The 11,536-nt window shown below is 43.6% G+C and overlaps 1 protein-coding gene across 1 annotated transcript in view; it reads left to right on the top strand.

The window, feature by feature from the left end:
* The first annotated feature begins 1,140 nt into the window (after positions 1 to 1,140).
* The window catches only part of DEPTOR (DEP domain containing MTOR interacting protein), a 138,205-nt gene continuing 127,809 nt past the window's right edge, over positions 1,141 to 11,536 (top strand). The window contains 2 exon segments of the mRNA XM_043507402.1: positions 1,141 to 1,232; positions 4,427 to 4,432. Coding sequence (XP_043363337.1) covers positions 1,147 to 1,232; positions 4,427 to 4,432 — 92 coding nt within the window. The 5' untranslated portion in view covers positions 1,141 to 1,146.

Raw genomic sequence — 11,536 nt, 5'->3', positions numbered from 1 at the left:
GGAGCTGTTTCTGATGAATACCCTACTTAGAGTATCCCTAACAGGTGACCAGGAATACAAAGTGCTAGAGATAAGGGGCAGTTCAAATTATAGGCTGGAGTGCTCAGAATTTGGACTTGGATTCCTCTTTGCCAATACCCAAGGATAGCGGCCAAGGTACATTCTGTGCAACCTGAGAGTCATTGTACTTCAGCCAGGAATAGCTGGAGTTTTCCTTGCAAGAGGGTGGGGTGCGGGGGAGGGTGTGTTAGCTGTATCCTGAGTCCTCAGAGCACCTCTCCTGTTGCTCGATAACTTGGGCTGCACTCTGCTGTCTCAAAGGTCGCTTGTGATAAACATAGGGTCTCCCCCCTCCACCCCCCAACCGTGGCTGCTACGACTTTCGCTGTGACATTCAGTCTTTTCCATGCTGGAGAAAGTAATTGCGAACAATGTGATAGACAGAGGGGGACGCTGCTGTCTTGGCTGGACCTGCTGCTGCAACCACGTGTCTCTCTCTCTGGCTGTGACACAATAACAAGGAAATTGGTTGGATCTTTCTTTATCTCCACAAGGGAAAGGTGACCTGCACAATCAAGGTAAGCGAAAGGGAGGCGTGGATCTTCTGTTAGCAACTGGCAGTGTCCCTTGAAATAAGCAGATGGGGAAGTCAGTCTCTCAAAAAGGCTTTTTGCAAAGGGAAGCTGAGCAGAAAGCGCGTGTCCTTTGAGCTGTCAAAAATAAATTGTATGCAGGAATTTAAAAGCGCAGCTCTCTCTTTTGAGAAGCCAGACAAGTAGCCATGCAACGATGTGCTGCAAAATAAAAATCACCCGTGCAGCTTTGCAGCGCTGGGAAACTCAATCAAAGTAATCGATCGATGGGACTTAATTAAAACGGAGCAGATCCTGCAGGAGACTAGAACTGGGCTGAAATGTTCCCTTTGTGCGATGCAGATTAAGGATATGTTTAGTTACTGGGTTTGCAGGGAAGGAAGGGGATTTTAATAAGGTGGCGGGGGGGGGGAGGTTGGGATGTTTTTATGTTGTCATTTAACCTAGCCTAGTTGTCATTTAACGAGCATATTAAACCAGCCCCGTCGTCCAGCTGAGAGCTGCAGCCTCCCTTAGCTCTCTTGTGTTGTATGTCCCTGGCAGGCTGGCCGCGATGGAGGAGGACATGGGCAGCATGCAGCAGAAGGCTGCTGAGCTGGAGCACATGGCCGAAGTCTTGCTCACTGGAGAGCAGTTACGGTAGGAGGTGGCTCCTTCCTCCCGCACAAGCATTACTACAGACTCTAAAAGGAGAAACTCCTTTGATCCTGTACTTAAGGAAATTGCTGTTAAATGGCCAGCTAAAGGGCCAGGGTTTTTTTTTTACTTCACAGTGGTGTAAATCTGGATTAACTCCATTTAAATCAATGGCTCAAATTTTGCTCTCGGTTGCACAGGTGCAACCCAGTAGGGTCTGATTCTGGTTTCCCACTGGTGTGAAGCAGAAGTAGCTCCACTGATGTCAATGGTGTGAACCTGATGTAAGCGATAGCAGAATCAGAACTGCAACCTCTGTGAACTTGTGTGCCTCACCCTCTTGAAACCAAATTATCGGTGCACACACATCTCTTCCAGACCTGCTAAAGCACACACCTTTGGGAAATGAAGGGTTTTTGTGTGTGCTTCAGTTAGACTCTTAAAAACTCCTGCTTTCAGCCTGTCACAGCTGCTCTGCTCTGCTGTTTCAGCTAGGAATTGGGCTATATGTAAATAGTATTGCAGGCCTGGCTGGGGTAATGAGTTATATTATTCCTTGCAATATTTACTTAGACTGCTACAGTCCAGGGGCAGCTTTCTATTCTGTTTAATTTGGTCATAGCTGTACTATCTGAGGACTCGGGGGAACGTGACAACAAGTCAGCAAAGAGGTTTTAAAGGCAAAACCAGACGAGGAATAATTAAAAAAACAAATTTTAATAGATTTCTGGTCCAGCTCTTCAAATACGATTGGCACTATAAAAATGATTAAGTTAGGTGGATAGAATAAACCTCTATTAAGATCGAGGTTTTTTTAGTCTCTTAGATCCAAAGTCTTTCTGCATTATTCCAACACAGTCTTTTTTTTATTAAGGTTTTTTTACTTTTGAATCTGTTGACTAAATTCCTATGCATTACACACAGCAATAAAGAAGAAAATTTAAAGCTTCCAAATTCTCATTGTTAACATAACTTGTGATTGAGGAAATATAGAAGATTGTATGATAGTGGTATAATCAGAAAGAGGTAATAGCAGTGTTTGCCAGAAAGTTTTCTTAAATTATTTGCTGAAAATTGAAAATGCTGGTTTAACATTTTTCATTCATAATTTTGAAAATGTTGCTTGATCTGGGAGCCGTTAAGATGAGAACCAAAGTTTCTTGATTTCATCTCAATAGAAATCAAATATTCAGACTAACAAAGTTACATATTTTAAAATACAAACTGATCTTAATAGTATGTGCCATTGGCAGTTAAACTAAGAAAATAATTAGTGCTAAAGCAGAATGTTTAGGAATCCTCTTCACTTTTAAAATGCTAGTTCAGAAAACATTTTCATAACTAGTAGGTTTTTTTTTTTTTAGGTTACTTATGCTGGCCAGATTCTCAGCTGGTTTAAATTGGTGTTGTTCCCGAGTCAGTGAAGCAGTGCTGATTTGCATCAGATGAAGATCAGGCCCCTGGGTTTTGGTTCTTATTCTAAACTAGTATGTATAAATTTTCTTAGCAATTAGCTTAGGAATCTTAGCTTCAGCTGTTGGGGCCAAGTTTTTAAAGGTACATTAAAGTGCTTAAACAAGTAAGTGCTAAGTGCTTAGAGACAGATAGGCAATAGGCTCCCTTGAAAATGCCACTAGGCACCCCTCTTCACCTAAATAAGTCTAAAAATCTGACCCTTGGAGACTCACCTCACCACTGCTGCAGAAGTTGTAGTGGGGTCAGCCACCTACCATGCACCCATTATGACCAGGAGTCCTGCTGTGGTGCCCTGCTTTCTACTCACTCAAAACCGAACACCCTTGCTCTGCCCCCCGCTCACTCCATCCTCCCTCCCCCCCGTCGCTCGCATCTCCCCACCTTCACTCACTTGCTCATTTTTCACTGGGCGGCTCAGGGGGCTGGGGTGCGGGAGGGGGTGTAGGCTCCGGGATGGGCCAGAAATGAGGCATTCAGAGTGCGGGAGGCTGTGGGCTGGGGTGGGGTTCTGGGGTGTGGCCAGAAATGAGGGGTTCAGGGTGCAGGAGGAGGCTCCAGGCTGGGATAAGGAGTTGGGGTGCAGGGGGGGGTGGGTGCTCTGGCTGGGGTACAGGCTCTGAGGTGGGGCCAGGGATGAGGGGCTTGGGGTGCAGGAGGGGGCTCCAGGATGGGAGGTGGAGCCGAGGTGTTTGGAGTATGGTAGGGGGCTCTCGGTTGAGGCAGGGGGTTGGGGTGTGGGAGGGGGTACGGGCTGTGGGTGCAGGTTCCAGGGTGTGGGTAGAAATGAGGGGTTCAGGGTGTGGGAGGGGGCTCTGGGATGGGGCAGAGAGTTGGGGTGCAGGGGGGTGAGGGCTTTAGTGGGGGGTGTGGGCTTTGGGGTGGGGCTGGGGATGAGGGGTTTGGGGTGCAGGAGGATGCTCTGGGCTGGGATCAACAGGTTCGGAGAGCAGGAGGGGGATCAGGGCTGGGGCAGGGGGTTGGGATGTGGGGGGGCTAAGGGGTGCACACTCCAGGTGGCGCTTACCCCAGGTGGCTCCCGGAAGCAGCGGCATGTCCTTCCTACGGCCAGGCCAGGCCCCCTCTGCAGGCGCCACCCCTGCAGCTCTCATTAGCTGTGGTTCCCAGCCAGTGGGAGCTGCGGGGGCGGCGCTTGGGGACTCTGCACACTGCCCCTGCCCCGGCTGCCCCTATGTGTAGAAGCTGGAGTGAGGACATGCTGCTTTTTCCCGGGAGCCGTGCAGCACAGAGGTTAGCAGGGAGCCTGTGCAGCGCTGCTGTGCGGTGCTGCCAACCAGATAGTCAACGGCCCGGTCAGCAGTGCTGACCGGAGCCCCAGAATCTCTTTTCGACCGGGTGTTCCAGTCAAAAACTGGACACCTGGTCACCCTACCTGCCAATGATTTTCCCCTCAAAGGGCTTCTTAAATGAACACTAATCAGGCTTTTCTTGTCCATTCACCACCATTTCTCAGGGGTCCAAGTTTATTTACATAAATAATGCTCCAAAATAAAACTCAGTCCCAAGACACAGTCCACCGGTTTTACCTTCTTGTCATGTCACTCCGGGACTTTTCCTGCCTTTCGTGTCTATAGGGAAACCCCACAATACAGGTCTTTCTGCAAAAGCCTGCTTACCCCCAGCATGCTCCAGTTCATGCTACTACTCCCAGGCCTTCCTGCCTGGGGCCTTTCCTGCTTTGGTAGGCCACTCCCAGACTAAAGCCTCAGGTTTCTGGCTCTGGATTCCAAGCCCCCAGATATCAGGGTCTTCCCTCCAGGAGCCTTTCTGACTTCCTGCAGATTCCTGAACTTCCCTCCTGCTGACTTGGGGTCCTTTTGATCCCTGCAGCATCTGGATGGGGCTCATTCTGTAATCAGGGCTGGTTTACCCCGCAGGTTCGCCAGTCCATGGGCAAGCCATCCTGCTATAGTATAATATGTTACTTATTTTTACATGATGCTGTCCAGAGAAAATAAAGACAATCTGTACTCCTATAATCAATGGGGATCCACATGGATGGAAGGATCCACTCTTGTGAATCTGATTGCAGGATTGGGGCCGAGGTTTATCTTTGAATTTGTACCCCCCTCTGATGCAGATATTTGTGTCTTATTTTTTCACTGTTTAGAATCTTCTGGGCAACAGAATAGGTTTGTTAGCGTCACGTTTTGTTTCAGAAAATAAGGGCCTCTAATATATGGTAGCAAACGGGGTCGTAGACAAGTTTTGGCCAATGGGATATTTGTGGTCTCCTTTCTTTTCCATCTAAGAGAAGTATATAAATATTAATGCTAATAAATAACTTGCCTGATTGACTCAAAGAGGAAGATATTACAATAAAGGTATTATAGGTGCGTATAGGACAGACAAACTGATGCTAGAAAATTACTATACACACATATTCTGAAGAAGCATACTGTACTCAGTTCTTATTGATGCTTACAAATGTTACATAAGACTTTAAAGGGGATGATTTAGTGACTGGTGATTTTGTGAGTAAATGTGTATGAGTAAGTACCACATACTTCAGGATGACTGCCAATGTTCCCTCTAATTTTTCCCATTCATGTGCGGAATGAATTTTGCTATGTGCACCCACATGCAGATGACGTGGCAGGGGTGGGGCCAAGGGGCTTGGAGTGTGGAAGGGGGCAGGACGCCACCAAGGGCCATGCACTTAACTCCTCCAGCCCTGGAACTGCTGCAGCACCTGGGCTGGGGCCACGGGAGGGGCACCTCTCCCCGCTGCAGCAGCTCCGGGGCTAGAGGAGTTAAGTGCACAGCCCTTGGTGGCGTCCTGCATGGCCGCACAGGCATGCACCTTAACAGGCACTTAGATGACTGCATACCTCAGGAATGGAAGAATAAAAGGAAAACACAAGAGGGGTACAGGGTTATGCAAAAAAACAAACAAACCCTATGAAAATTAGGTGTTTATAATTATACTCTCGTATTATTTGTAAACCAAATCAGTGTGTGTGACTTAATTCACCTATTTGAAATAACTTAATTAAAAATTCTTTGTGGATGTGTAAGATGATGGTGGGTCATGCTACATACCTTTATTAGCTATAATAATAAATGTTTAGGACCCAGTAGTCCGTTCTATTTTAGAAGTAGTGGATATCTAAGCAAATCTCTAACTAAATTACTGCTGCAAGAATTCATGACCAATGGGAGCATAGATCCTGAAGAAACCATGATTTCAGTTGGAAGGAGACCCAGAGGAGCAGTGCAGAGGGCCCAGCCTTCTACAGGACTGGGGTTTAGAAGCTGCAAACCTGCCTCCTCACTATGGTCCCAATGCATCTCCGGGTAGGCAGCTATCTGAAGTGTATGTCACCGGATTTCCTAGCAAGATGGATTTCTCTGGGGGAGGGTATCATAGCCTTTACTAGTTACAGTTTGGACAGTATTAGTCAGGTTTAAAGAAATGTAATAATCAGAATGTATAGTTTTGTATTAATATATATAATATGATTGAAGTCAATTGGAGTTTTGCCCTAAATTATTTATTTCCCAATAGGTGTCAATGAATCATGTTAATTTCAACATTGTTTTGAGATGGGATTAGAGTGTCGTGGTTGCTGTGAGTTTTTTGTTTCCAATAGTATAGCTATCTTCATGTAGAGTATTTTGAACCGTAACTTAGTTTACAAATTACCTTTTCTCTGGCAACAAAAAACTGCTTCAATAGGTGGGTCCTTTATGTTAGTAAACGTGTTCTGGAGTCTTATACTGCTCTCTGGCTACATGCATGCTCTCTCTGACAAGTCATACCTGTCTGCTATCTTGCCCTTCTGCACAGGATGAGTTCAATAATGGTTTACCACTGCCAAATCCCTGATAGTCTTTTTCCAGTCCACAGGCCCCTTGTTTTCTCATGCTTCGTGTCGTTAATGTCCATGGGCCATAGTTAGCCCACAGAGTAATGGGAAACATTAGAATATCTGAACCCACACCTATCTGGTTGCTTACTAAAATTTGACTGTTTCAGAGTAGCAGCCGTGTTAGTCTGTATTCGCAAAAAGAAAAGGAGTACTTGTGGCACCTTAGAGACTAACAAATTTATTAGAGCATAAGCTTTCGTGAGCTACAGCTCACTTCATCGGAATTTGACTATGATCTACAATAGTAAACTCTGGAGTAGGTGTGACTTCAACAACATTTAACCACTTTCCTTCTATGATATTGTGGTGACCTAAATCTTTATATTCCTCTTATTTTATAAGCTCTTGAGCTGTCATGAAGCCACTGTCTCTAGAGCCAGGACACTATTTCAGCTATTGAGCAAGCATGTATGCAACATATAGAGAAAAGTGCAAACATTTAGTTTGTGGCATAAATATTCATCATGAAGGAGGTATGTGTATTTCCACCCTTTTCAAGTTCTAAAATAGGGGGCCAGGAAAGCTTTTTTCCAACAGCATTGCAAAGCCCAGTAGCTGCATTAAAGGTTTTTTCGCCTTCCTTTAACAAATTGAGAATTGGCCATTACTAGAGGCAGAATATGTTAGATTCATCTGTTGGTTCACCTGAGGGGTGTCTCCCCTGCAGACTTCCTAAGACCGTTAGGAGGTGGGGAAGAAGATTTCCATCCTTTGAACCTTCTACAGTGTGTGGGACAGGGTGCTCTAGTGTTAGCTACCCAAATAAATCATATTATGGATTTTATTTTTTTCTTTCCAAAAACCCAATGAAATTCCATCAAAGCATTGCCTTGAAAGCATTAAGGGTTCAAAGTGGAGCACTCCATGATCAGGGAATCTATTCTATTACACAGTGTTAATCATAATCAACATACTATTTCACAAGTATTACTATACTCACATTTTTCGTACAGACTCTGAGGCGTCTCACCCTGTTTCATGCTTCATTGTTGTACACGTATACTAATTCTAGTAGTGTTATGGTTCTATATATCTTTATTGATGTATGGCTTGATTTTGAAAGGTCCTGGGGATCTGCAGCTCTCATTGACTTAAATGGAATTTATGGATGTTCGGCATTTCTGTAGATCAAGCTATTAGACCTTTAATATGCTAAGACGTGTTTTTAATAATTACAACCACCATTTAGAAAACAATTTCCTTTCAGTCAACACAGTTACAGGAAGCTACAAGTATGTAGCAAGACTGTTAAAATGCATGTATATTTATTTATATTTTGTTTGAGAAATACCCTATGATCAAGGAATTGAAGATCAAGTAATAATCATGCCCATGCACTGAGGGCAGAATTAACACTGCTCAGGCAGCCTGGCTTTTCCATTTCTTGTATGCTGGGCTCTTTACCTATTCTCCCACTGCAGTGTTTTTTGGTGTGGGCAGTTTGCAGAGGTAGGCATGTGACACGTTATTACCTTATGGTATTGTGGTGGTGCCCAGAAGCCCCAATCACAGACCAGGACCCCTTTGTGTTCAGTGCTGCACAAACGCAGAACAAAAAATGGTCCATACACACCTTGTCTGCAACACAGATCTCATCCCATATGTCAGCTAGTTGTCCTGCTGGACAATTGATGGCAGCTGCAAGTGTCATTGAAAAAGAGAGCGGATTCTGCCTGGACTCCAGCCCCTCTTTGTTCACTGATTGCAGACCCATCTTTATGCTGTGGAAACAGGCACGCAAGGCCTAAGTAGGTGGGAATCTGAAATTGCAGAGAGTGGGGGCTCCCAGGTTTAGCACTTCAGAGGTTGTCTCATAGGTACCAGGATGGTGGGGAGCTCTGTGCACAACACTCTGACAGGAACTTCCTCTCCCTGTTCCCCCTTTCACATCACTGGAGCTGGAGACCATGGTAAAGTTTTTTTTGAATGGATGAGGTAAGGAGAACACCATGAAACTAGGAAGGAGGTGGATGGCCTCCACTCCTGGATTAGCTGAAAGTTGTCAGGAACTAGTCTGGGCATTTCCTCCTCTTGGTATAAATATACTGGTCTCTGTAGACCCCAGTTTATTCTGGAGTGCAAAGCCCAAGCACTTTGAATGTATAATTATGCATTTCAATAAACACTATTGTGGGGAAGACTGAGTTGTTGGAGAGCTGATACAGAAAGTGGGAGGGCCAAGGTTAAGAGGCAACAGCAAGGCAGGATTAGTTCATGTGGTGGTTTCAAGAAGTGTACCTGAGCTTCCAGGAATTGTACACTCTATATAATAGCCCCCTAGAAGATTAAATGCCGAAAAAGCCTACATAAATGTAACATTAGCTTGCAATGTTAATAATGTCAGGAAATGCAAAAGTTAAGATCTCTAAAAGAAATAGTAACTTCCATATGTGCACTACCTTTTATTCAGATTTTTCTTTGTAAACAAGAATACACAATATTAAAACTATCCATTTAGGCTTTTAAATAGTGTATGTACTACAAAGTAAACATGATCTAAATTGCATTCCTAGTTATATCTGTATAACTGCATTTACTTCAATATGTACTGGACAACGTAGCCAAGATTATTTTGCTTTACGGATCTTAATTTTTGCATTATTTTAAAGCTCTCCAAAAACTGTAACGCTGTAATCCTACCATCGTTTTTATGTAATTTATTTCTTTTTGTATATATTACTCTTTAAATATGTAGCTTCTTTCAAGGCCTCTGAAATTTTCTTTAAATTTAAATAGTTAATCAAATTAATGAATACTTAAAATAAAGTCAAGTTTTGCTTCTAACGTGGGGGGGGAGAGGGTTTGAAACTGTGTATTGAATCCCATATTTGCCCACGCCCTCGAGGATAAATATCTGCAGCATGACTATGCTTATGTTCCTGCACAGTAGCAGTGGCCGCAGCCAAGTGAAACTGAATTTAGATCTAAAGAAAAATAAAATATTTTAATCTAGACATCCTGCGCTTCCATAAAAGTGCTATTGTGTGATATTATGGATATAATATATGCAATCATGCTCCTTCATTTCTGGGAAACTCTGAAACAAGGAAGAGGAAGGAGATGCATAGAAACAAAGGGGGAAGGGGAAAAGATGAAACAGAGACACAAAGATTGTCAGCAGGGAGAAACGAGGAAAATCCAAAGGAAGTTTGAGAATAAAGAAAGATATGACTATCCAACTATGGAAAGAGAGATGTATGTAAAATTAGAGAGATTTGGGGTAGGAAAAGAGATGGCAACTCAGAGAGGAAAGAAGTGCTGCTGCTGATAGTATCAGTAACTACATAACATAGATAACTCTTACCCTCCAATAGTGGGAACTCTGCACTGAAAGAGTGAGTGGAGAGGAGAGGAAGCAAGGAAATGAATTAGCCCTGTTCAATAAGAGAGAATCTCATAAATTTAGAGCAGGGAACAGGTTACAGTTAAAATTGGCCTTACCAGAGACTCTACACAAATACACAATCGAAGAGTTGTGATCCACAGTTTGGCTTTCTGGAATATTAAGCAAAGTTTGTAATAGTTGAATGAATATATGAAAATAGCTGCACTAAAGGTGCAGAGTCTTATTTAGGGAGACAAATCCTCTCTCCCCCACACCATACTGGACTAGCTGAGCTTGATGAATCCACCATTTGGCTAGGCCAGGGTTAGAGTAATGACTGCAAAGTAGCTCTGAGGCTTCAGTCACCAGTGCTGCTCTTGCACCCTGCTTCTCAGAGGGCAATATCCCTGGCTGTTCTGCCATTTGGACCCACTAGCCTTGCCCTCTGCCTACCAAGGCTCCTCATTCCCACCACAACCGAGCAGGGGCCAAAGATGGAGACCTCATGGAGCTGGGTTTAGGGACGCACAAGCTGTCTGCACCACTGGGTTGGCTCCCCAAATCTTATTCCTGCTGCCTCAGATGGGTTCCTCCTTGTTTGGGATAGATAGGATTTCGGTTCCAAGGATATGGCTACACGGCAAAAAGACCTGTGGCACCATGAGGATGTCCACTCGTTTGTGTTTGAACATAAAGCATTTTCAGATTCCAGGCCAACGGTTTTTAAAAATAAGGTTGATCTTGAAATCCAACATGTGGTATGGCAAGATAAGTTGGCCCTTAGGTCACAATGAGCAAAGCTATTTACATACAACCAAGTCTGACATCTCTCTTAGTCAAGGTTTCTGCTGTATCTTTTCACTGTATGCTTTACAGGATCTAATACAAAAGGAGGGGCAAATATTGACTTTTCCATTTCATAGGTGCTGAAAACTATATTGTACAAACTATGTAACTGATTCATCATAGGCCTCCATCCATTTAAAAACACACCTCCAAAGTGTACAATTCTTTTCAGAACTTCCAACAATATAATTTTACAATGACTTCTGGCCTATTTTAAGCAATGCCTCACCCAGCAGGTGCATTTAGATCCTTGGCCATCCCAGTGACATCAAATGTATTTTCAAATAACTGAAAAAGTACCTGAGTAGGCCTGAAAATTAAGTAAGCACAAATAGGAAGGCTGAGTTTTAAATATCAGAGGCCTGATTCCTTTTTGATTCTTCAATGCTGTGTACCAAATCAAAGTGATAACATTTCACACTCACTTTGCACATGTGTAAATGGCTGCACAAAGTGCAAGGCAGCAGAGAATCAGGTCTTTAATATGTGACCCTTTCCTGGAATTTAAACTTCAAAAATTATGAAACTGATCACAGACTTAGGCTTTCAGGAGGTTTATATTATATCAGTATACTTTGCATTTATATAGTGTCTTTCCCCTGAATAACTCATTAGTGTTTTAGAAGCTTTAGTTAATCATCCTAATAACTTTGGTAGGTAAGTAAGTACTAGTGTCCTTATTTTACAGCTGGGAAGACCGAGGCACAGATGTTAAAGCCAAAATTAAACTGTAAATTTTGGCACTTTTTACAAATGCACAAATGTAAGCA

The sequence above is a fragment of the Dermochelys coriacea genome, chromosome 2 (genome assembly GCF_009764565.3).
Source record: "Dermochelys coriacea isolate rDerCor1 chromosome 2, rDerCor1.pri.v4, whole genome shotgun sequence".
Classification (NCBI taxonomy): Eukaryota; Metazoa; Chordata; order Testudines; family Dermochelyidae; genus Dermochelys; species Dermochelys coriacea.
The sequence above is the reverse complement of the archived record's forward strand: the minus strand, read 5'-3'. Positions and strand labels throughout refer to the sequence as shown.